The 24,508-nt window shown below is 43.2% G+C and overlaps 2 protein-coding genes across 4 annotated transcripts; one reads left to right on the top strand and one right to left on the bottom strand.

Annotated features, from left to right (window-relative positions):
* Window positions 1-3,033: 3,033 nt before the first annotated feature.
* Window positions 3,034-6,488, bottom strand: RPL15 (ribosomal protein L15). Its single transcript, XM_064277358.1, has 4 exons — window positions 6,395-6,488; window positions 5,569-5,750; window positions 4,697-4,833; window positions 3,034-3,637 (listed from the first exon to the last, which is right to left on the bottom strand). Exons 2-4 carry the CDS (start codon window positions 5,738-5,740, stop codon window positions 3,332-3,334), a joined length of 615 nt encoding a protein of 204 aa, XP_064133428.1. The 5' UTR covers window positions 5,741-5,750; window positions 6,395-6,488; the 3' UTR covers window positions 3,034-3,331.
* Window positions 6,489-6,590: 102 nt separating this feature from the next.
* NKIRAS1 (NFKB inhibitor interacting Ras like 1) lies at window positions 6,591-24,494 on the top strand. 3 transcript variants are annotated; one of them, XR_010319589.1, is made up of 4 exons: window positions 6,591-6,701; window positions 14,422-14,532; window positions 17,127-22,887; window positions 22,969-23,080. XR_010319589.1 is itself a non-coding variant. In XM_064277361.1 (4 exons), exons 2-4 carry the CDS (start codon window positions 14,439-14,441, stop codon window positions 23,209-23,211), a joined length of 579 nt encoding a protein of 192 aa, XP_064133431.1. In that variant the 5' UTR covers window positions 6,592-6,701; window positions 14,422-14,438; the 3' UTR covers window positions 23,212-24,492. The 3 variants fall into 3 exon arrangements, 2 of the variants coding, with proteins under 2 accessions (XP_064133431.1, XP_023410685.1); XM_064277361.1 differs by having other exon boundaries at window positions 6,592-6,701; window positions 17,127-17,368; window positions 22,969-24,492; XM_023554917.2 differs by lacking the exon at window positions 6,591-6,701 and having other exon boundaries at window positions 13,617-14,532; window positions 17,127-17,368; window positions 22,969-24,494.
* Window positions 24,495-24,508: the final 14 nt, after the last annotated feature.

Raw genomic sequence — 24,508 nt, 5'->3', positions numbered from 1 at the left:
CATACCAACTCTTAACTGCCCTGCAAGAGAGGATCTATGGGCCAGAATGTCATAGCACCCCTACCTAAATGTATACCAAAGAGCCAAACCCACTTCCACCAAGTCGATGCCCACTCATAGCGACCCTACAGGACAGAGTAGAACCGCCCCCGCATAGGGTTTCCAGAGCTGTGAATCTTTACTCCTGCGGAGCTACCTGTGGGTTTGAACTACTGACTTTTTGATTAGCAGCTGAGCACTTAACCAGTGCACCGCCAGAGCTCCTGAGTGTGTAAGAGGTTGGGAAAACATAGCTTAACTGTGTGCCCGGGGGGGAAAGAGCCCTGGTATGCCCATAGCTTGCTTTCTGCCACACTCAGATGTGTGAAACAAAACCAGAGAGCAGTATCATTTTCCTTTATCAGGTTGGCAGAGATCAAAAAATTGGATAATGTGTTGTCAAGATTGTGGATAAACAAGTCCTTTCATACATTGATGGTGGGAGTGTAAATTGGTGCAACCTCTATGGAAGACCATCTGGCAAAATTAAAATCGTAATTAAAATAATGTATTTTTTTAACCCTGTCATCTGCCTAAAGGAATCATCCTACAGAGAAGTTCATCCTATAGATAAACTATTGCTGTGAGCTGTCAAGTCAACTGACTCAGGGCAACTCTATAGGACAGACTAGAACTGCCCCATAGGGTTTCCTAGGCAGATTGCCAGATCTTTTCGCCCTTAGGGCAGCTGGTGGGTTCCAACTGCAGGCCTTCCAGTTAGCAGTGCTTAACCGTTTCGCCAACAGGGCTCTTTACAGATAAACTAAGACATACAATTTTTTTTCCCCTTTTGTAACAGCAAGATCGGAAAAAGGCTCAATGTTCTCCAATAAGGGCCACACTAAACAAATGATGGTACAACCATACGATGGAATTCTGTGCAGTGGAAAAAAGGTGGAAGCTCTTCATGACTGATATAGAATTAGCTCTAAAATATATAATTACTTAAAAAAAAATTTTTTTATGCTATTTGGGTACAAAAATAAAAGCAAAAATACATGTTTATAAATTCATAAAAACAACTCCTGACAAAAGTCCAAGAAACTGATCACATTGTCACCTGGGAGGGGAGCTGGGGAATGGGGAGACTTTTTACTTCAGATTCTATTGTATCCTTTGAGTTTTGAACCATGTTATTATCTAAAGAAGATGTTAAAAGTTTATAGGAATGGTTTGAATTCAGACTGCCACCAACTGTGTGACCTTGAGTAAGTTGCTTCAGATGCTCACTGAGCCTCAAGTTTCCTCACTGGCAAAAAAGGTACCTACACCTCGTATAAGGAGCTCTGGTGGCACAAAAGCATTTGGCTGCTAACCAAGAGGGTGGTGGTTAGAACCCACCTAGCAATCTGTTCATGTAAAGATCACTGCCAAGGACACCCCATGGGGCAGTTCCATTCTGTCACATGGGGTTGCTGTAAGTCAAAACTAGACTCTTGCTGGGTGACAAGAAGGATAGCAAGGACAGGAACCAGGCTTTCTTGAAAATAGGTGGACCTTCAGCCCAAATCCTCCCCAAATTAAGCTTCTGGAATAGTTTCAGGGAAAAAAAAAATTGAGTTTTTCTAACTCATGCAATGAACGAAGAACCAAGAGAGAACAACTCTTATTTTCCCTCAAATTACGCTGTTTCTACTATCAAATTTTAGTATCTTTTTGCACGTTAAGGTTAAAGCGCATCAGTATTTAGGTGACAAACGATAACAAGGTCCATTGGCTTGTTTCATAGACATTTATTCCTTTAGATGAACAACTTCTACACACAATCAAAAAAAAATTTTTTTTTTGAGTAGAAGGAATTTAGAAAAGGTTTCATTTACGAAGACTGCTACGAACGTTTTCTGGAAATCATTTAACTGAGCCTTTTGAGACCCCAAAAGAAAACACCAGGACATTGGTTCAGGGAAACCAGCCATCAGATGATGAAATCAAATTGCCTATTAAGTCAGCAAACTCAGAATTTGAAAGAATTGGGGCAATTCCTCTCCTGTATCTCCTACACACTCAAATCCACCTTGGGGAACAGAGGTCCAGTCTAGGTGTGAGGTAAAACAAACACAACATGTGGTGGTGTGCTTAAATGGCGGCCACACAGTTAACAGGCTAGCAAGTGTGTGGAATGGTTAAGGGTTCTGAAGGTAGTCTGATCAGGGGTGCATCAACCGCAGAGGGACCCCTCAGGTCAGGCGGAAAGCAGAGCCTGGCGTGACTTTCCTCGGTAGCCTTACGGGGGTAGATACAGCTCCTTAACTAAGGGTGGTTTGTAAGGGCTGGGTGAGTAACTACGGCCAATCACACCTTTCTGCAAACTTCACAAAGTATTTTAAAATCTTGATTCAAGCAGACTTTCTGTCCTCACATCTGAAAGGTATTTACCTAATGGCCCCAGCTGTCTTCCCATCCTAGCATTACTAGCTTGCAAACCTCAAGATTAAAATAATTCCCTTGTTTACCTCCTAATGTTCAATTCTGATATAGTTCAGTGTAAACACCGCTGCTGCCTACTCTGCATCAGATTCAGGATCCTACACATCCCAGAAATGGAGGCAGGGGATTTAACAAGCTCTCACCGTTTATGTCAATTTCAATACTGTGGACACCAAGGAAACTGTTGAGGTTAACCCAGATTTGTTACGTTTATGAGAGAACCCTCTTGTAACACTTACTCTAAAAATCGTGGCACCGCTAACCTTTTTTCCTTTCAGGACCTAGGACCTGTGGTGACGTGAATACTGGATTAAACATAAATACGTGGACTCCAATCGATCTTCGTAACTTTTCTGCATATGACAAAAGGTTAGGATAGTATCCATCCCATCTCACAATCTCCAAGCAAAATCCCACTTACAAAGTTGGTCCTAACTTACCCTTGTCAAACTAAAAAAAAAAAAATCCAGCCACGGGAGGTTCAAACAGCAGAGCATCGCATCACCCCAATGAAGCTGTAGGTTTTCAACACATGCACCCGTCTACAGAAAGAGCTCATCTCAGCGCTCCTCTTTTACAGAATTTATTTTACACCTATTATACCACACACGTCATCTTAAACACTGACATATAACTGCCTAACAAGATAAAGCAAAGACAAATGTTTACCTTATTAGAAACAAGATACACTATCACTTATTGTCGTCAAGCGTTATTGCACTTTCACTTTCAAAATTTGACAATGCATTCATGGAACAATCTGCAGACAACTACTGTTTTAACAGACAAATTAAAGAACACTTTTAAGTAGACATAACTGTCCTAAATTGTTTATTAGGTATGAATTTTACAAACATTACTTGTGTTAGCGGTAACGGTGGAGCTGGAGAGTATTGCGCCGTCTCCAAGCGGCACGGCGAGAGCCACCAATAGTGTGGTGGAACTTGTGGCCCTTCCCAAGGCCACGGCTCTTGCGGCCTGCAGACGTCAGCCCGCGCATCTCCCTGTGCTTGTGGACTGGCTTAGTGATCCACTGGGTGTCAGGGTTTCTTCGGATAGCTTTATGGAATGGATCAATGAGGATAACTTCGAAGAATTTGTATGTGGAATCTTCACCAACCCAGTAAGAATTCAGGACCCTCAGGGCTCCACAGTGGCGTCCAGCTCGCTCCTAGAATAGAAAAAAAGGTCCAAGTCAGTCTTCCACTATTTTCCATAATAGCAAATGAGGAAGACAAGAGTCTAACTCTTAACTGTAGTTCACCACGAGACAAGAGACAGGCTTGGCTATTCAGCCTAGTGACAGGGAGTATAAGTGGCGTAAGGCAGACTTGCTACACAGACATGCTTAGCTTGGTTTGAAACACACTATTCCTTTTGATTACTACCTCCTCAAGTAAAGCATGAATATGTAATGAGTAACAGGGGAAGAAAATTTAGGATTCTGGGACCCTCTTTTTTGTTAAGGAGGCCAACAAACTTCTTAGGCTTTGCAGGGTACATGGGATCTCATCTGGACATTTTATTTGCTGTTTTATAAAAGTAATGCATTAAAAAGGTCAAGACCATCCTTGGGTAGTGGGAGCCCACAAGCCCCAGTTTGCCAACTCTTACAACAGCATAATTTACCAACCCAGAAGAAAACACCAACAACTCGTACTGGAAGATCAGGAACACGAACGCGCAGCTTCAGTACACTTCAGGAGATATGCTCCTCGAAGCGATGTTTCTTGCCCTTCGAAAGCTGAGGTTCCAAGTGTCTTTTGGCCCTTTGTAGATGGGCTGCTTTGCTTCATCTCACCAATTTACTGATTTTCATACATATATAAAACCCACATAGTTCAAAACAACAAAAAAAGCATACACTATTAACTCTAGAGGTAGAATTTTCACTTCACAGGTCAGGTGAAATGTTACTAATCATAAAACTTGGCTTTTGTACATGGGGGGTGGGGGGGGGAGCTAACGTTCCACGGGTACCCATCAATCAAAACACACATTCCCATATACACACAACAGGCGCAGATACATCAGCGATGAAGACGGACAGTTTCCATGCACTGGTGGCAAACGCTCTTCACCTACGTTAGTGAAGCTGCACAAACCCCATTTTATACACCACAGGACTCACTGAGGCACAAGGGAACGACGACAAAAGGTGCTGGCCTCCTCCCCCACCACCTCCAGGAGGTGACCGATGTAACTGGTACACAAAATTAAAGCCACTTACCTCAGCAACAGACTGAAGGCTTCTGGCAAACTTCAGCTGGTTGACACCGTGATTGACAGGCTTGCCATAGGTTGCACCCTTAGGCACTGGGCGTTTGCGGCCACCCCGGCGCACACGAATCCGATAGATGACATAACCTGTACAATGAGGGTACAATGGTTTTATGGAGAGCCAGAGGGTGGACGGCTCAATGCCTTATTGCTCCAAGGTTAAATAAGATCTCAGGTCATAAATTAATACCATGTTAAAAAAAAAATTTTTTAAATGTTTTTTTTATGAGTTGGAATCGACTCGACGGCAGTGGGTTTTGGTTATCTGATGGAAGGAAACCCTGGTGGCATAGTGGTTAAGAGATACAGCTGCTACCCAAAAGGTCAACAGTTCAAATCCACCAGGCACTCTTTGGAAACCCTACGGGGCAGTTCTACTCTGTCATTTAGGGTCGCTAGGAGTCAGAACCGACTTGATGGCAATGGGTTTGTTTTTTTTTGTTTATCTGATGGAAATAAAACGATACAATGCTAGGCTGGGTGAACTCACTTTAATAAGAACACATGCCAGTGTTTTTTCTGAAGTACTTTGTATTACTGATTTGGATATCAACCATCACACAGAAGGGTAAACTCACTTCTCATTCCCAACGCACTGCTCTTCTGCTTTTAATCCAAGCTCATACAGACTGACACTTGCTACACTAGACAACCACGTGCAGTAATTTGCTAGTAAACAAATCGTCTGCATTTCCACTAAAAAAGAAAATCTGTCAAAGCCCTTCTGTGAAGGAAGCCAGAACCTCGTCCTCAATCCCCCATTTCTCGCTTTTCCCAGGAAGTATAATTTTAACCAAGCGTCCAGGCAAAGGGACCACGCACCTTGCTTGGCCTTGTACCCCAGCCTGCGCGCCTTATCGGGCCGGGTGGGGCGGGGGGCCCTGTGCAGCGCAGAGAGCTGGCGGTACTGCCAGCAGCGGACTCGCAGGAGAAAGCGCATCACATCCGACTGCTTCTTCCTCCACAGCTCCTGGATGTACTTGTAGGCACCCATCTCGGCTTACCTTTGAGATACAACTGGGTATTAAAAACCACGGGTTTACGGTAGAAAGGCAGGACCCCGCCCGTCCATCTTAGGTCTCCACCAACGAGGAAACCCCGGGCGATGAAAATGGCTCTGCGCGAAAGGCAGGCGGCAGCCGGCCCACCCCCACGTCCGCTCGGCCCCCTCTGCAGCCAGCGCTGAGCAGCGACAGGGCGCACGGAGGCGCTACGATTCCTGCTGGACTAATGAATGGAGCCTGGGCCACGAAGGGCGGGTGACTACGGCGGGCGGCGTCCCCAGGGCCCTGCCCGTAAGGAGACCTCGCCGGCACTATCACGGCAGAAAACGCTACGCCGCCGAAGATCCGCTCTCCAGGAAAAAGGACTTACCTTACCCCCGCCCCCCACCCGCCGGCCTCGCTTCCAGGCGCTCCAGGCCCGGCCTCCCTTTCCTCCAAGCTCCGGGCCCAGCTCGAATTCGCGCCGCCATCACATCTTCCCCCAGCCCGCCCTTTCACTCCCGCGCTGTCCCGCATCCTGAGCGAACTCGCGCCGCACAGAAGAAAGGGAGACCTCCGAGGACACACGGTCCTGGAACCCGGATGGCTGAAGCAAAAGGTGATCAGCGGCGGATAGAGAAGCGCAAATTCCCAACACAGCCTACCTGATGGCTGCCGCCAGACGGAAAAGAACAAGGCTTTCTCCCACAATCCCTTTTGGGCTCCTCCCCCAACCCGGGGGCTCTTTTTCCGGTGGAAAGCTGCGGCCGCCCAGAGCTTCATGGGACTTGTAGTTCGAGCCTCGAGCCTGGTGGGCGGAGCTCTGTCGGGATTGGGCGCAGCCTCCCCGATGGTCCCGCCCCCTGCTCCGCAGGATTCGAACCTGAGAGCCAGCCGGCGTCCTACAGCGTGCGGGTCGGTGGCGAGGCCTTGGCAGACGGGGCTCCCGGACGTTCCCTCCGCCGGAAGGAGGCAAGTTGGGGGCGGGGATCTAAAGGCCGCGGACCGCCTGGGGGCCGTGCAGCGAGTGCGTGGATGCCCTCGGGGTCCGCGGATGTGTGCGGGGGTTTGCTGCGCGCACCGCCGGCTGCTCCCCTGACGAGTGGCTGAGGGTTCCCGGTGCAGCGCTGGCTCCCCGCTCCGGACGGGGGCCGAAATCTGGGCCCCGAGGAGGCTGAGAGACCCCCGCACCCACGTCCCCCTTGCCCCGCAGTAAGGCCTTCGTGGATCGGGCCTCGCGGGTGGGGGGCCGCGCATTGCGTCTCCTCCGGCCAGTTCTAGCTGAAGCCCCCCGCAGCCCTCGGCTTCGAGGGATGTCGCCCCCCAAAAGGGTCCTAGGGTCGGGGGAGGACGGCTCGGCGCCTTTCCGTTGCAGTGCTTTTCCAGAGTGCAGATCTGATCCCAGGTTGCTACGTCAGAACCACGGTGTTTTAGAAAAGCAAAATGATTGTTTGCCAAGACCCGTTTGGCAGGTGTCAGGGTGTTGGGAAGAAATGCCTAGAAAATGCTTGCAAAAGCCGTTCTTTATTGAAAAATAGTTAACTAGCTTTTATTGCGTTTCTAGAGTATTTCAATTTTGATGCGGTCCTGTGGTTTTAATTCTCTTCCAAATTCTAGTTTTTAAGTGCGGCCAAGATTCAAGAAAGAATTGTATTTACGTTCTAAATTATTAACTTTTTTTTTTTTTTGGGTAACTACTTAATTTTTAAGGAGCCATGGAGGTGTAATGGTTAAGCACTTGGCTTCTAACCAAAAGATTGGCAGTTTGCACTCGCCAGCCGCTCCAGGGTAGAAAAGACCTGGCAATCTGCTTCCTAAAGATTACAGCTCAGGAAACCCTGTGGGGAAGTTCTATTCTGTCACAAGGGGTAACTATGAGTCGGAATCCACTCCAGGGCAAACAGCAGTATTTTTCTATCCTTTTTTATTATTTAAATCACAGCTTTGCCATTGTAAGAGTCATCACATGGTTCATTGACTCATTCAACAAAGTGAAATGTTTAACATGTGCCTAAGGTGTGCCTGACTCAACCATGGTATTTTCAGTCGTCTCGGATGCATGCCAAAGCTGGACAGTGAATGAGAAAGACTGAACAAGAACTGACGCCTTTGAATTGTGGTGTTGGCAAAGAATATTGAATATACCGTGGACTGCCAGAAGAACGAACAAATCTCTCTTGGAGGAAGTACAGCCAGAATGCTCCTTAGAAGCGAGGATGGCGAGACTTTGTCTCACTTACTTTGGACATGTTATCCGGAGGGCCCAGTCCCCAGGGAAGGACATCATGCTGGTAAAGTAGAGGGTCAGCAACAAAAAGCAAGACCCTTGATGAGATGGATTGACTCAGTGGTGGCAACAGGGAGCTCAAACATAGCAACGATTGTGAAGATGGTGCAGGTTTGGGCAACATTTAGGTTCTGTTGTGTGGAGGGGTCACTGTGAGTCAGAACAGAGTCATCGGCACCTAACACAACAACATTTGCCAGGCAGCGTCCTAACTGGGAAGGATGCAGCAGTGAACAAAGCAGACAAATTCTAGCCTTCTTCAGAACGGGCAGTAAGCATCATAAGATATGGGTTGTGTTAGATGGTAAGTGTTAAGAAAAAAAAATAAGGAGGGACAGGGGTAGAGGGCCTGTTGGGTGGAGGTAGCAATTTTAGAGGGACTGTTCAGGGAAGGTCTCCTTAAGAAGATTTGAGGAAAGACTTCTAGGATGTGAGCCTCAGGGGAAGGGGGAAGTGCCCTGTTCAGACAGAGGGAAAAGTGCCAGGGCTGGAGCATACGAAGATTCATAGAGGAAAAGCAACAAGGCCAATTTGGCTGTAATCAACCATAAAATCAGGAAATGCTGTCAGAGGAGAAGGAGCCCTGGTGGCACAGTGGTTAAAGCACTCAGCTGCTAACCAAAAGGTTGGCAGTTCAAACCCACTACCCTCTCTGTGGGAGAAAGATGTGGCAGTCGTTTCCTGAAAGATTACAGCCTTGGAAACCCTATGGAATAATTCTACTCTGTCCTGTAGGGTCGCTATAAGTTGGAATTGACTCGATGGGAACGGGTTGGGTCAGAGAAGAGAGGTCCCTGAGTGGACAGATGGTTTGTGCTCAGCCTCTAATCAAAAGGTCACACAGTTTGAATCCAACCAGTGGCACCACTTTTGTAAAATTACAGCCATTGGAAGAAAACCCTGTGGAGTGCAGTTCCATCCTGATACACTTAGGGTGGTCGTGAGTCGGAATCAACTTGAAGTCAACGGGTTTGGGTTTGTTTGTTTTTGTTAGAGAGGTGAAGATTCTTATAAGGACTTTGGGGTTTTACTTTTTGTAAGACTGGCAGACATTGGAAGGTTTTGAGCAGAAGAGTGACTTGGTGTGATTTACATTTTAAGAGGATCTCTGCTGCTTTGAGGCTAAAACGAAGGGGGCGGGGGCGGGTGGTGGAAGCAGGGAGACCAGTTAGGAGGTTATACTACTTACCTATTGCTGTTGTAACAAATTTCCACCCATTTACGGGCTTAAACCATCGCCAATATTATTCTAAAGTCCTATAGATCAGAAGTGTCATTAGGCTGAATTCAAGGTGTCCAGTAGGGGTACTTTGCTTCTGGAGCCTTTAGGGGAGAATCAGTTTTCATGTTTTTTCCAGCTTCTAGAAAGCCACCTACATTCCTTGGCCGAGATCCCTTCCTTCATCTTCAAAGTCAGCAGCATAGGATCTTGACGTTTCTCTCTCTGACCCATGTGATTACATTGTGCTTACCTGAATAATCCCAGATCATCTTCCCATCACAAGATCCTTAACTTAATCATACCTGCAAAGTCCCTTTTACCGTGTAAGGTGACATATTTACACGTTTCAGGAGTTAGGATGTGGATGTCGTTGGAGAACCATTGTGTGTACCGCAGAAGTATGCGGTAGTCCAGGTGAGAGGAGACAGTGGCTCAGACTATGTCCATAGTGATGGAGGTGGTAAGTGGTGTAGCCCTGGATGTGTTTTGAAGGTAGAGCTAACAGGATTTACTGATGGATCAAATGTGGGATGTAAAGAAATGAATCAACCATGACTGACTGCAAAGTTGGAGGAATCATTTAGAAAGAAGATTCTGGTAATATGAATAATCAGTGCTAATTTCTGTTTTGCAAAATTTGAATTTGTATTTTCAATTGATTTTGAGATTCCTGAGGGCAGGAATCATGTGTTTTGTTTTCTAAATTGTGCTTTAGATGAAGGTTTACAGAGCAAATTAGTTTCTCATTAAACAATAATACACATACTGTTGTGCCAACCCCATGATGTGTCAACACTCTACCCCCTGGACCTTGGGTTCCCCATTACCAGCTTTCCTGTCCCCTCCTGCCTTCCTGTCCTTGCCGTTGGGCTGGTGTGCCCGTTTAGTCTCATTTTGTTTTGTGGGCCTGTCTAATCTTTGGCTGAAGGGCTAACCTCAGGAGTGACTTCAGTACTGAGTTAAAAGGGTGTCCAGTGGCCATTCTCTTGAGGAGTCATGTCTGTTTTTGCCCCCTAGTTAGTTCCTAATGCCTGATATAATGGATATTGTTTGGTGCCATTGAGCTGCTTCTGACTCATTGCGACCCTGTGTACAACAGAACAAAACACTCTCTGGTCCTGCACCGTTACGGTAAAACCCGTTGCGGTCGAATCAATTCTGACTCATAGTGACCCTACAGGACAAGGTAGAACTGTCCTGTAGGGTTTCCAAGGAGCGACTGGTGGATTTGAACTGCTGATCTTTTGGTTTGCAGCTGAGCTTTTAACCACTGCACCGCCCAAACATCACCCCATTGCCATCGAGTCGTTTCCGACTTACAGCGACACCATAGGACAGAGTAGAACTGCCCCATAGAGTTTCCAAGGAGCACCTGGTGTGTTCAAACTGCCAACATTTTGGTTAGCAGCCATAGCTCTTAACCACTCTGCCACCAGGGTTTCCACCACACCCCCAAGCCTCCATAAATACTTACTGAATAAATGAAAGGATGCTAAATTGGACTCTGCTTATTACATTTTACTATGTACAATATTGTTTGCAAAGACCCTTTTAATGCTTTTATATGTAAATTTTATTCGTATGTGGATAAGTAAAAGTATTGCACACCTTACATATTCTAAATTTTCACATAAATACACAGTAAAGAAATTTTTCCCCACGTGATGGCAATTTTGAGATTAGATTCACAGCATCACTTCTATGATGTTAACAGTGTGTCAGTAATAAATTTTTCTGGTTGCATAAAAAAAGTTTTACTTGTAAAAGTAGAATGTTGCTGTTGGTGGTAGGTGTCATCGAGTCGGTTCCTACTCATAGTGACCCTTTGTAGAACAGAATGAAACGCTGCCTAGTCCCGCGCCATCCTCGCAGTTGTTGTTATGCTTGAGCCCATTGTTGCAGCCACTGTGTCAATCCATTTCGTTGAGGGTCTTCCTCTTTTTCATTCACCCTCTACTTTACCAAGTGTGATGTCCTTCTCCAGGGACTGGCCCCTCCTGATAGATAACATGTCCAAAGCAAGTGAGATAAAGTCTCTCCATCCTTGCTTCTAAGGAGTATCCTGGGTGTACTTCTTCCAGGACAGATTTGTTCATTCTTTTGGCAGTCCATGGTGTATTCAATATTCTTCGCCAACACCAAAGGCATGAGTTCTTCTTGGGTCTTCCTTATTCATTGTCCAGCTTTCGCTTGCATATGAGGGATTGAAAATACCATGGCTTGGGTCAGGCGGATCTTAGTCCTCAAAACGATCCCCTTGTAATAGAAGAGCAGAAGCACTAACAATTTGGGGGAGCTGTTTCTGATGGTTCTTCAAAGAGAAATTTTACCAGCTGTGTTTTGCACAGGAATGAACGAGGTCATGTGTTTATTCTCCAGCAACTATTGATTAGCCTGCAAAGCAATGCAGTGTGTATTTAAGACTGCATTGGATCTTTCCTGTTAAAGTTTATATATACACACAAAAATACATAATAATATATTTTTAAAACAAACTTTTTCTATTAAATCCTAATATCTGTGAGCAATCAAGGTACAATTGTAGTATACCACTTTTAAGTGACTGTATTAAGACCAAGGAGCCCCAGTGGAGCAGTTCTACTCTGTACTGTAGGGTCGCTGTGTTGGCATCGACCTGACAGCAGTGAGCTTGTATTAAGACAATTCAGAATCCTCTTTGGAATATTTGATTTCTGAATTCCTTTCCAGTTTACTGCAGTCTCCAGTACTTGCGTTTACCTATCTTTTACAGAGGGTCTGTGCTGTGTCACGGGGTATTTTTTTTTCTTATATCCAGTCTGTCCACTTCACTCAGCAACAGTACGCACCTGTTCTTTGAAGGCATGTGGTTTTTTGATCTTTGGTATTATCTGTGGTAAGGGGTCTTTTTATTTGATTGAACAAGAAGTGGGGAGGAGGTAGGGATTGGTATTTAGAAATGCTACTGAGGCTTAAGACATTTTCCGAGGAAGGGAAATAACTGAGATAATAGAAAAATCAGAATGCAGGGTCCAACAGCCACCTTTTCTGAGAGCAGAGTTGTGCTGTGCTGTCACCATTTTTCTGTTCTCTGGCAGATTTATTTCCTTTTCATCCTCTTCCCGTGTGCCCAGGTAGCAACTTCCTTTACATTTAAGTACTACTGTCAAAATCCTTTTGAAAGAAAGATCCAGTGATATCATAACTTACAGAGAAACCACAATATGGAGCGAGAGTAGACTCCTATGATAAATTAGATGACATTCAATTAATCAGAAATTCAGAGGTATGTGTAAATTACAAACCTTTTACAATAGGGCATGGTTGCAGACATGGGCAATAGTGTACCATAGGTGATCGACGTTACAGAAAGCTCTGCCTTTATAAATAAAAGCTGAGAATTTTCCTAACGAGGTTATGTTAGAAATGTAAAGCAAAGAGAGTCCCCTGAGAGAAGTGGTTCTTTGGGAAGCAAGTGATGAGTATTCGTGGAAAATTTAGAAGGATCCTCAGCCTGCCACCTGGGAAATAATGGTTCTGTCACGTAAGTGAGAGTTATTTCTCTCCTGGCGTGTAGTGTACTGCCCTGGAAATGAGTGCTGTGTTATTACTGGGTTACAGTGGTAGCATTACAATTTTTCCTGTCATCAGGTTATTGTTGTGACTGATTTTGAGTCATAAAAATGACAGACTATGAGAAAATAGAGAAGACTTGTGAGAAGCTCATTTGTCGCTTAATGTCTTCAGCATTGATGAAAGGCAAAAACAAAATGGAAAGCGACGTGGACCCCTCATGCCTACATCTGTAACTATTATTCTGCCACCACTAAGGTGTGCCTTGGGTTTTTCATTGCCACAGTCCAGTAAACAGATAAGCCCCAATAGATAAGCAGCATCCCTTTGATTAGAATGCTTTTTGAATTTCTTGTTATAATTGTTTTCTGACTTCAAGGCTTGGTTCACATCTCTTTTAGCCTGGGCTACAGCATGCTCTACATCTCTAGATAAGGAGAGAATTTCGGGAAAGAAGGAGATGGTGGGGGATGGCAAAAAGCAATGTAGAAATTTGAACTCTCTTACCAAATTATTGTATTTAAAGAATTGTCCTTGTAATCAGTAAATTACTAATGTACTTTGTTATTCATTTCTGTCTCGGCTTCTGGTACCTAGGGTGAGAAAACAAGAGCTTCCCAGAAAATTCCTTGGGTATAAGCTGGGAGTGAGGAGAGATGATTTTTTTCCTTTTCTTTTAGAGTGCTTGAGTAGTTTTCCTAGCATTCAGTCTATTCTTCCTCAGAATAACTATGACCAAGAGAGCCTATGTGGCTACCAAAATCCAATTTCTCACTCCTGAAAAAAGGCTGGCAGTAGCATGAATGTTTCTTTAAAAAATTATATCCAGTCTCTATTCAAATTTTATCTTTATTCCTCTTTAAAGTTTTACTGAAAAAAAAATTTTTTTTTCCATGTAAACATTGACAAGTAGGCAGTCTTTCAAGGACTGGTTTAATCTAGGACTCAATTAGGATTCCTATTGACTTACGCCACCAGGGTTTCCAACTTTGACTTACCAGTATTGAAATATTCTTTGTATAAAATGTGCTTATTCTTTTTGAAAGCAAACACGTATTCATATCTATACCTGTATTGTTATGTTTATCCATAATATCTCCAAAAACATACAGGTAGTCACTGACTTATGACGGGGTTCTGTTCTGATAACTCCGTTGTAAGTCGGTACGGATGTAAGTCAAACACCTCATTTTTTTGTTTTTTAGAGTTCACTATTATTGCCATTTATTATCGGTATCTTTATAAATCTGATCTTTATTTGTCTTTGGGGGTTGGCATGAGAATGATAACATCAGCAAATTAGGCACTGCAACGTTGTATGTAAACCGTATTAGTAACGATGAGATGTACAAAAGTGAAATCAATGGCGGTCACAAGTGCAGTTCATTGTAACTCGGGTGTGTTGTAAGTCAGGGACTTATAAGAAACTGGGAAGCCGATTGCTGCAAGGTAGCAAATGGGAGACTGGGGAGTGGGATTTGGAAGGAAATACCTTATTCTATACAGTACAGCCTTTTTTAAATTTAGATTACCCCCTGTGTATCTATTATTAAATTCAACTGTTGGAAGAAAGAAAGAGAAGGTTGGTTTCAACAGCATGTAACATGAAGGACCTTCTGTTCTCTTCACAGTGATATCCTGAGAGAAGATGGGCAAGGGCTGCAAGGTTGTAGTTTGTGGATTGTTATCTGTGGGGAAAACGGCAATTTTGGAGCAGCTTCTTTATGGGAATCATACTATTGGTAAGATTATTTTTCCCTGGTTCCCCTCTAGGTTCTGGGAACTGCTAGGGGTCTTTCGTTGGTCATGCTAAACCTAAAGATGGGTGATGGTACACAAAAGCAAGGTGTAATCTAGAGGGACCAAAAGAGCCATAAAAGCGGACAGATTGGGGAGGAAAAAGTAGTGGGAAAAAAAAAAATCTTGATGTTATTGGTATTATTGAAATTCAGCAGTCCTTACTATGTGTGTGTATATGTGTATGTATGTATATATATATGTATATGTATGTACACATATATATGTAAAAATATTTCCACAGATGTAGTATTTATATCCCAAAAGTATTTATATATTTTTGCATATATGTGGTTTCCTGTACATTTATATAATGAAGAGTGGTCTAGGAGTCATAAAGCCACTGACCTAGGAATATACTAAATGATCTCATATTCTTATTTCAAACATGACTTTCCAATATTGCTGGGTAGAGTTTAAAAAGCTGCTTTCTGCAGTGCGACCAAATTTTGTGAATTGCATTATCTCATACATTGAATTAAATAGTTATTGAATACTTGCCGTATGATACAGGCTGTGATTAGGCCTTGAGGGGATGCAGAAGTGAAGATCACATGTCTGCCTTTAAGGAGGTCATGCTTCCTAAGGAAGACAAGACATTACAATTTAGAATAAAATGAGGTTTATATTAGAGAAGTAAGAGTCATAGGTCTTTAAAGTGTTCATCTCTGACAAGTAGCACAGAGCACATTTCTGTCTTAATTTTATTTACCATTTGATGAGCCCTGCCTTTGTCTTTCACTGATGGAGAAAAAAATGGGGCCACTTGGTTGTTGAGGCTCCTTTAAAGATCAGTCTAATTTTAATTTTCTGATTTATATATTAAGTTCTTTGACTCTTGTACCAGTTACTTTTTAAAAATATATAATAGTAAATGTCATTGCCTCATTGTTATTACTATTATTTCTATACAGAAGAAATATTTTTAGAAAGCACTTTGTTCATTGACTATAACAACCACCTTTCTTTCTTTCAATATTTTATCGTATTTTTGGTTAAAGTATACACAGCAAAACAGGTTCCCATTCAACAATATCTATACATAATGTTCAGTGACGTTGTTTACATTCTTCAGTTTGTGTCAACATTCTCATTATTTTCATTCTACTTGTTTTGCTTCCATTAATTTTGTCTCACTGCCCTCCAAGCCTCTCATCTGTGCTTTAGAATAACTGTTGTCTATTTGATCTCATATAATTTTTTAAAAGAGCAGAGTACTCGGGGGTGTCATTTTTTATCTTTCGAGCTCTTTAGTTTAAAGGTGACTTCAGGGGATAGTTTTGCTTCAAGGCAGTACTCTTTAGAGATTCCTTCAGCCTCCATGGGTCCAGTAAGTTTGGACTCTTTAAGAATTTGAAGTGCTTTTCCACATTTTTTTCCCTTTCTATCAGGACCCATCTATTGTGTCCCTGATCAGGACATTTGGTAGTGGTAGCTGAGCACCGTCTAGTTCTTTTGGTCTCAAGGTAGGAGTCAGTGGTTCCTGGAGACAGTTAGTCTGGTAGTCAGGCTTCTTCTCAGGTTCCTGGGTTTTCTTCTTTCTCTTTTGCTCCAGATGAATTGAGACCAATAGTTGTATCTTAGATGACTGCTCATAAGCTTTTAAGACCCCAGACACTACTCACCAAGTTAGGAGGTAGAACAGAAACTTTAAGAACTATATAATGCCCGTTGACTGGATTGTCCCACAAGACCGTGACCCAAAGTCTTCAAACCAAGAAAATTAATCCTGTGAGGTGATTGATTATATCTAAATAGTATCAGCATCTGTAGTCCCTTTTTATTACTATGCTTTTGGTTGTGGTTGTTGTTGCAAAATTATGTATAACATAGTGTTTACCAATTCATCCTTTTTCTTGTGTACAATGTAGTGGTATCAATTAGTCAAGCTGTGCAAACTTCACCCACCTTAGGTGCCACTTTTCCCATCACCATAAATAAAAAATGACTACTACCTAGAGAATGATTCCCCTCTTTCCTCTCCCCATAACCACCAATGAACACTAGTCTCTGTATGTTCACCTATTCTTGTCGTTTAATAAAAGTGAGGTCATACAGCGTTTTTCCTTTTGTAGTTGACTTATTTCACTCATGGTAAGTCCTCCAGATTCATCCATGTTACAAGACGATTTGGGAACTGATTTGTTTATGGCTGAGTAGCATTCATTGTCCTGGTGGCATAGTGCTTAAGTGCTGCGGCTGCTAACCAAAAGGTCGGTGGTTTGAATCCACCACATGCTCCATGGAAACCCTGTGGGGGCAGTTCTGCTCTGTCCTAAAGGGTCGCTATGCATTGGAATCAACTCAACAGGAATGGGTTTCAGTATCCATTGTATGTCTGTACCATGTTTTGTTTACCATTCATCTGTTGTTGGGCACTTAGGTTACAACATCTTTCATAGTAAAGATAGTAAAATAGAAGTGTGGTCACTATATATGGTAAATAGGGAACCCAGAAAGCTGTTTTCTAAAGGACAAGAAAGTGAGTAAAGAGTTGATACTGAGTTATCCCAAAAGAGCCATGTCTTTGTAATTGCAGGGATGGAAGACTGTGAAACGATGGAAGATGTGTACATGGCTTCAGTGGAAACAGACCGGGGGGTGAAGGAACAGTTACACCTTTATGACACCCGAGGCCTACAGGAAGGCGTGGAGCTGCCAAAGCATTATTTTTCATTGGCTGATGGCTTTGTTCTTGTGTACAGTGTGAATAACCTTGAATCCTTTCAAAGAGTGGAGCTTCTAAAGAAAGAAATTGATAAGTTCAAAGACAAAAAAGAGGTAAACGGAGATGTTAAAAGTGCCAGATGTGAATTATAATCCTCTTTAAACGGTAGCATGGACTTTTGGGTACTTTGATTATTTAAAAGGATTAAATTGTAGTCCCAGTATGTGTAATCTTCAGAATTTTTTTCTTAGTCCAGTAAATACGGGGCCGATTACGATTGATCAGGACCAGCATTTGACTTTCTGCCTTTTGCTTACTGCCATGTCGAATTTTAATGACTTCGTATCTTGACTACTATGCAGTTTAATTTTGTGTTGTTTGGGGTCATTGTTTTTCTTCTTCTTAATTATTATTATTTTTATTTATTTATTGTGCTTTAAGTGAAGTTTACAAATCAAGTCAGTCTCTCATACAAAAAGCTATACACACCTTGCTATGTACTCCTAGCTGCTCTCCCCCTAATGAGACAGCACACTCCTTTTCTCCTCCCTGTATTCCCCGTGTCCATTCCAGCCAGCTCCTGTCCCCTTCTTCCTTCTCATCTCGCCACCAGACAGGAGTTGCCCACATAGTCTCAAACGCCTCATTGGCTAAATAGACAACCTTCACATGGCCGACTCATCATCTAGGGAACCATATAACGTACTGGATAAGAGCACTGGCTGGATGCACTTAACCTAGATGTTTATATTTTATTTATTTTAATATTAAATTTTTTATTTTGAGATGATTGTAGATTTACATGCAGTTGTAATAATAGAGAGATCCTGTACCCAGTTTTGGTAACATCTTGCACAGCTGTAACATCACAAGGATATGGACATTGAAACAGACAAGATGCTGAAATTTCCATCCCTACAAGGATCCTTCTTGTTACCCTTTTATAGCCACACCTACCTCCCTCCTACCTCACCCCTTCTTAGCCCCTGGCAACAACTAATCTCTTCTCCATTCCTGTAGTTTTGTCATTTCAAGAATATTATATAAATGGAATCATACAGTATGTAATCTTTTGGGATCAACTTTTTTTTTTTTTCATTCTGCATAATTTCCTGGAGATTCATCCAAGTTGTTGCATATATACCAAGTGCCTGCTAGGTGAGAATGATATTAGTTTCATTTTTCTTCATATGAAGGAGGTTGAGTACCTTTTGACTTGTTTTAAAATGATCACTTTGACTGCTTTGTTGCCAATAGACAGTTGGAGGACAAGGTGAAAGAAAGTTCAGCTGAAACACTATTACCCTGTGGCATCTTAACATCTACAAGTTGGAGCGTTGAGGAGAAACCAGCAAAGAAGTCTGAGTAGTAGTGGCCACTGAGGTAGAAGGAAAACCAAGAGATAGGGGTGTCCCAGTAGGCAAGTAAAGCCAACACGTTAAAAAGGAGGGAGTGATCAAACTAAGTCATATATTGCAGGTAGGTCGAAAATGCCAAGGACTAAGAATTGGCCGTTGTCTTTAATCCACGTGGAGGTCTCGACAAGAACAGCTTTAGTAAAATAGTGAGATGAAGCCTGATTGGAGTGAATATAAGAGAATTGAACACAGCAAACACAGTTCTTTGAAAGAATTTTGCTGTAAAGGGGAACGACTGGCATAGGAGCTGGAGAAGGTTGTGGTGTAAAAATTGGTTTGTTTTTTTTAAGATGAGCAATAACGTTGTTTGTACTAATGATGATAATTCCACAGAGAGGAGAACGCTGGTGATGTAGGCGAGGGCATACTTGCTGGACTGACATCCTTGTCCTGGTAAAGGGATGGGTTGCAGAGTGTCCATGGACGTAGAAAATGGCAGGTCGTTGGATGTGTGGAAGGTTGTGGACGTTCTCTCCTAATTGCTTCCATTTTCTTACCGAGACAGATGGTCATCAGGTGAGAGTAAAGTGGAGAAAGGGAGAGATGTTGGAAGTTGGAGGAGAAAGGACCAAGGTATGAGATATTATCTAGCTGTAGAGTAAATGGAGGAAATGTAATATATTTACTGAAGAACATCAGCCCACTTGAGGTCAGAGGTTATGAATTGGGACGTGCCAGCAGTGTTCTGTGTTTTTCTCCAGCCATGATCAAGTATGTAGTGTAGGCACGGGGTAGGAGTTTTGCTAGGTGAATTTGATAGGATAAAATGGTAAAGGGAGTGAATAAAAAGGATCTATCTTAGCTGGATAAGGAAGAACTGAGGAATTAAAGGGGGTAGAGGGGCAGTGATAAACGTGGTAGAGATAGTGCGATTGTGGTGTTTAGAATTGTTGGAGCCAGAGTGTTAGGTGTGAACTAGGAAGGTAGGAGACGATGGTCAGAATGGGAGGCTTGGAACGAGATCAGGAAGGGGAGTAGTTATTGTAATGACAAGGTCTCACATGTGATCATGGGAGTCATTGGCTGAGGTAAGGAGGATGATGAGATCATTGGAGAGGTCAAGGAACTGAGATACCAGGTTTTTGGAAGGGTCACCTACATGGTTAGTGAAATCACTAGGAATGAAGACAGTAGTGTGGGAGCAAGCATGAGTCAGGTCTGTGATAAGCAGCAACGAGGAGGGATAGGAGGGAGTAGACTAAGGGCATGAGCCTTCAGCAGGCGTTTTTAGGGAAGGACACTGTTGGAGGCAGCACTGAGGGACAAAGGGGGCACCTTAACACCTCCTGTCTCCCAGCCACAGTGGTCGTTGTAGGAGGGGAGTGGTAAGGAAAGCAAGGTTGAGAGGGCTGCAGGGCTGAGCCAACTTTCAGTGAGGCAAGAAGGTGAACGAACATTCAGAACAGAGGTGGTGGGAGATACAGGGAGATTTTTTGAGGGGGCAGAATGTAAGTTTCAGCAGTTGGGGAGGAGCAGGAGAGGGGAGTCAGACCAGGGCACGTACATGAAGATGAAAATCTGAGTGATGAGGAATGACAGGAGGGCTTGAAGGGAGAGCTCCTGCTGAGGGATGGAGGAGTCCAAGAGTTGCCAAGAGAATGGGAGGTCTGGGGCCTACTCTTCAATCCTGCAGGAAGGTGTGGCCTTACATGGAGTACTGGGGGTCCAATCTGTATCCTAGATATTAATTTCCCAAATGAGTTCTATTAATACGTAAGTTAAAACCTCATCAGCTGTTAATTCAAGCATCAGCATTGTTAACAAAAATGGCTTCAGGAATTAGGAGTGAGGTGCTATCCTACTGTCTTATTCAGGTTACAATGGACCATCAGTATTAATGAAGCAGTTTGTTAAAGGGCAGTTGTCCCTATTTCTCCATTTTTTATAGGGCTACCTTTGGCAAAGTATGAGTGTCTTAGTTACTGAGTGCTGCTGTAACAGAAATACCACAAGTGGGTGACTGAAGAAACAGGTTTTTATTTTCTTAGAGTTTAGGAGGCTAGAAGTCTGAATTCAGAGTGCCAGTGCTAGGGGAGGGCTTTCTCTGTTGGCTTGGAGAAAGGTCCTTGTCTCCTTGAGGTTCTGTGTCTGGACAGACTTCATGTGGCTTGGCATCTCTCTTCCCTCATCTCGTCTCACTTGTTCAATCTCTTTTATAACTCAAAAGAGACTGGCTGAAGATACACCCTACATTAACCTTGTCTCATTAACAAAACAAAGACAAAATCCATTCCCAAATGAGATTATAACCACAGGCATAGAAGTTAGGATTTACAACACATATTTTGGGAGGACATAATCCAATCCATAACATTCTACCCTTTGGCCCCCCAAAATTTATGTCCTTGCCACATGCAAAACATACCCCATCACATCATCCCAAAAGTTTTAAATCCACTCCAAGTCCAAAATCTCATCTTCTGAATCACCTAAATCAAATATGAGTGAGACTTTAGGCTTAGTCCATCCTGGGACAAAATTCTTCATCTGTGAACCTGTGAAATCTGGAATACAAGTTATATGTTTCCAAAGTACAGTGGTGGAACAGGCACAAGGTAGGCATTGCCATTACAAATGGGAGAAATTGGAGGGAAAGGGATAACAGGCACCAAGCAAGTCTAAAACCCAGCAGAACAAATCACATTGGCTCTCAAGGTTTGAAAATAATCCCCAGTTCTCTGAAACCATGTGGGCATTGGCCCTGTCCTCCAGACTCTAGGTGTTGGCCACACCTCCTGGATTCTGGGTGGAGACCGGTCAGCCCTGGGCTTCAGCTCTGCCTTCCAGCCCACTGGGACAGCAACTGTACTCCCTCAGCTTTGGGTGGCCCCCTTCTCCTAGCCCATTTGAGTGGCAACACCACCTCCTCGGCTCCTAGCAGGCCCTATTCTTCTGCCCCTTGGGCATGGCAGCCCTGACCCCTCTGCTTTGGGCAGCAGCCCCATCCCTCTGGCACACCTTAACAGTAGCCCTATACTCCAGAAGATCCAACTCTTTGAAACTCAGGAGGCTGTGGCCCCACCCTTTGAGACCAAGGCAACTCTGCTTCCTGTGCTCCTTCCAACAGTTCTGCTGATCTCTGAGCTGCTCCAGGGATAGTTTTTTTCTTGGAGGACAACAGATGTAGCTCCTTTGGCTTGTTTTCTGCCTGTAGAATTCCAAGAGGCTGACAGCATTCTCTTTCCATTCCTTCTCTGTCCCTTTCAGTCTAAGCTGATGCGTTTTCTGCTGTGGTAGTTGGTTACATCCACCAGTCACAGGTTTATTCTCTTTAACAAGTTTGTGTAGCCACGTCCATGGTGAACATTCTAGGACATGTGTCCTTAGGTTGTACAGTTTTCCAAATCTTTTAAGTTCTGTTTTCATTTTGCACAGTTCATTTTGAAGTCCATCTCTTTCCTCTCACATCTTATAAGCAGCCTCTTTAAAATCTTGCTTAGAAATCTTCTCAGCCAGATGAATTCATCACTTATGAATCCTACCTTCCACCAAACATTTGAACAAAACTCACACAAGTTCTTTGCCACTGCATAAGAAGTATTGCTCTTCCTCCATTGTCCAGTCACATGGTCATCATTTTAAAGCCTCACCAGAAGCACATTTCATGTCCACATTTCTAGCAGCATTCTTTGTTGGCGCCATATGTATGCTCTATGATAGAGACTTCCTCTATAGCTCTCCCCACTTCCTTCGGAGCCCTCATCAGAATCACCTTTGGCATCCATAATTCTACCAACAATCCCTTCTGGGCAATCTAGGCTTTTACTATTAGGGACCTTAACTCTTCCAGCCTCTCCCTGTTACCCAATGTCATAACTTCCACATACTAGGTATTTGTTAGAGCAGCACCCTTACTTCTTGGTACCAGACCCTTAGCTGTCTAGTGCTGCTATAACAGAAATACCACAGGTGGGTAGCTTTAAGAAACAAATTTGTTTTCTTACTGTTTAGGAGGTTGGAAGTCTGAATTCAGGGTGCCCGCTCTAGAGAAAGGCTTTCTCGGTTGACTTGGAGAAAGGTCCTCGTCTCTGAACTTCTGCTCCTGGGTGATCGTCCCGTGGCTTGGCATGTCTCTTCCTCGTCTCTGCTCTGCTCGCTTGTTTTAATCTCTTTTATATCTCAAAAGAGACTGACTCAAGATATACCCACACTGATCCTGCCTCAGTAACAAGGACAACCCATTCCCAAGTGGGATTACAGTCACAGGCATAGAGGTTAGGATTTATAACATACATTTTGGGGGGACGTAATTCAATCCATAACAACAAGAATGATCTTAATCCATTTTCTTTCAGGTAGCAATTGTTGTGCTAGGCAACAAACTCGACCTTTCCGAGCAGAGACAAGTGGATGCTGAGGTGGCACAGCAGTGGGCAAAAAGTGAGAAAGTGAGACTGTGGGAGGTTACTGTTACAGACCGGAAAACGCTGATTGAACCCTTCACTTTGTTAGCCAGTAAACTTTCCCAACCTCAGAGCAAATCCAGCTTTCCTTTGCCTGGCAGGAAAAACAAAGGCAACTCGAGCTCTGAGAACTGACAATCATTAATTCCACAATTGTTTGTTAAATAGTGGTTGCCTTCAAGTGTCTGTGGACATGGGTAAGGTGATATTTAAAACCCCTAAGGAAGTAATTTAAAGCACTTTAGCTTATAATTAAAAGATGTGGTTTATGTTTATTATTGCCTGATTCAAAGATGTTTTCGCATTCCCATCCTTTGAAACCTGTCCCTGAAATTAGCACCTTTGTTATCTGTTTGTTACAGTTGTCAAAACACTAAAATAAAGTTTGGGTAGTATGCAGTGCACCTATGTGTAACTTTTTCTTGTTTGTTTCCTTAGTTTGTTTCAAAAGTTGTCATCCTAATTCTGTCTCAGCTTGAATAAAACTTTTAAGAGTTCACTAATCATCTAACGTCTGGGGTTCTAAAACTTAACATTTTTTTTTTGTCTGTACTGGATCAACGGAAACCCTGGTGGCGTAGTGGTTAAGTGCTATAGCTGCTAACCAAAGGGTCGGCAGTTCAGATCCGCCAGGCGCTCCTTGGAAACTCTATGGGGCAGTTCTACTCTGGCCTGTAGGGTCGCTGTGAGTTGGAATTGACTCGACGACACTGGGTTTGGTTTTTGGTTTACTGGATCAACGGTAAATAATCTGGGTACTAAGTACGCCGAACTTTCTCCTGTGGAGATTATGCCAAATAGGACAAAACCCATGACTTAACATAGCTCAGACCGTGTGCTTAACGGGATGTGGGATAGCTGGGAAGTAGATTCATCCTTCCAAAGCCGTTTTTTTCCCCTTCGGCTAGACCCTGACTGACACACCAAATGTTAAGAGGGTGAAACTTGTTCTTTTGAAAACAGCTCAGAACTTAAGGACCATAAAAGTCTTCCACTTTCCAGGAGGAATACTGTACCTTCTGCAGTAGTATTCTGGATACCTAGCCATTTGGAATAAAATGTATCATAAAAACATTGGGCTACAGGTAGCCTTAAAGTTAAAGATATCTGAGTTTACGCTATGGTTTTCTGAAGATCTAGGATTTGAGCAATGTGGTGACTGTATTTAGAAAGCTGACAGCATTATAACTAATTTAAAATGTAGGAAGCAAGCTATTTATGGTTTCAACTATGAAGACAATTAACTATTTGATTTAAATATGAAATAAGCTATTCAGCGAAGAACATGTTAAAACATCTAGTAAACTGTCATCTCTTAAATGGAATATTTTTAATATGCCCAGGCAGCTCAGTTCAGTGAATTCAAGCCAAGAACTACTGCAAATATAAAAGGCATGACAGTCACAAATCACCTACCGCTGCTACTGTATAA

The sequence above is a fragment of the Loxodonta africana genome, chromosome 27 (genome assembly GCF_030014295.1).
Source record: "Loxodonta africana isolate mLoxAfr1 chromosome 27, mLoxAfr1.hap2, whole genome shotgun sequence".
NCBI lineage: Eukaryota > Metazoa > Chordata > Mammalia > Proboscidea > Elephantidae > Loxodonta > Loxodonta africana.
This window is presented reverse-complemented; position numbering and strand designations above follow the sequence as displayed.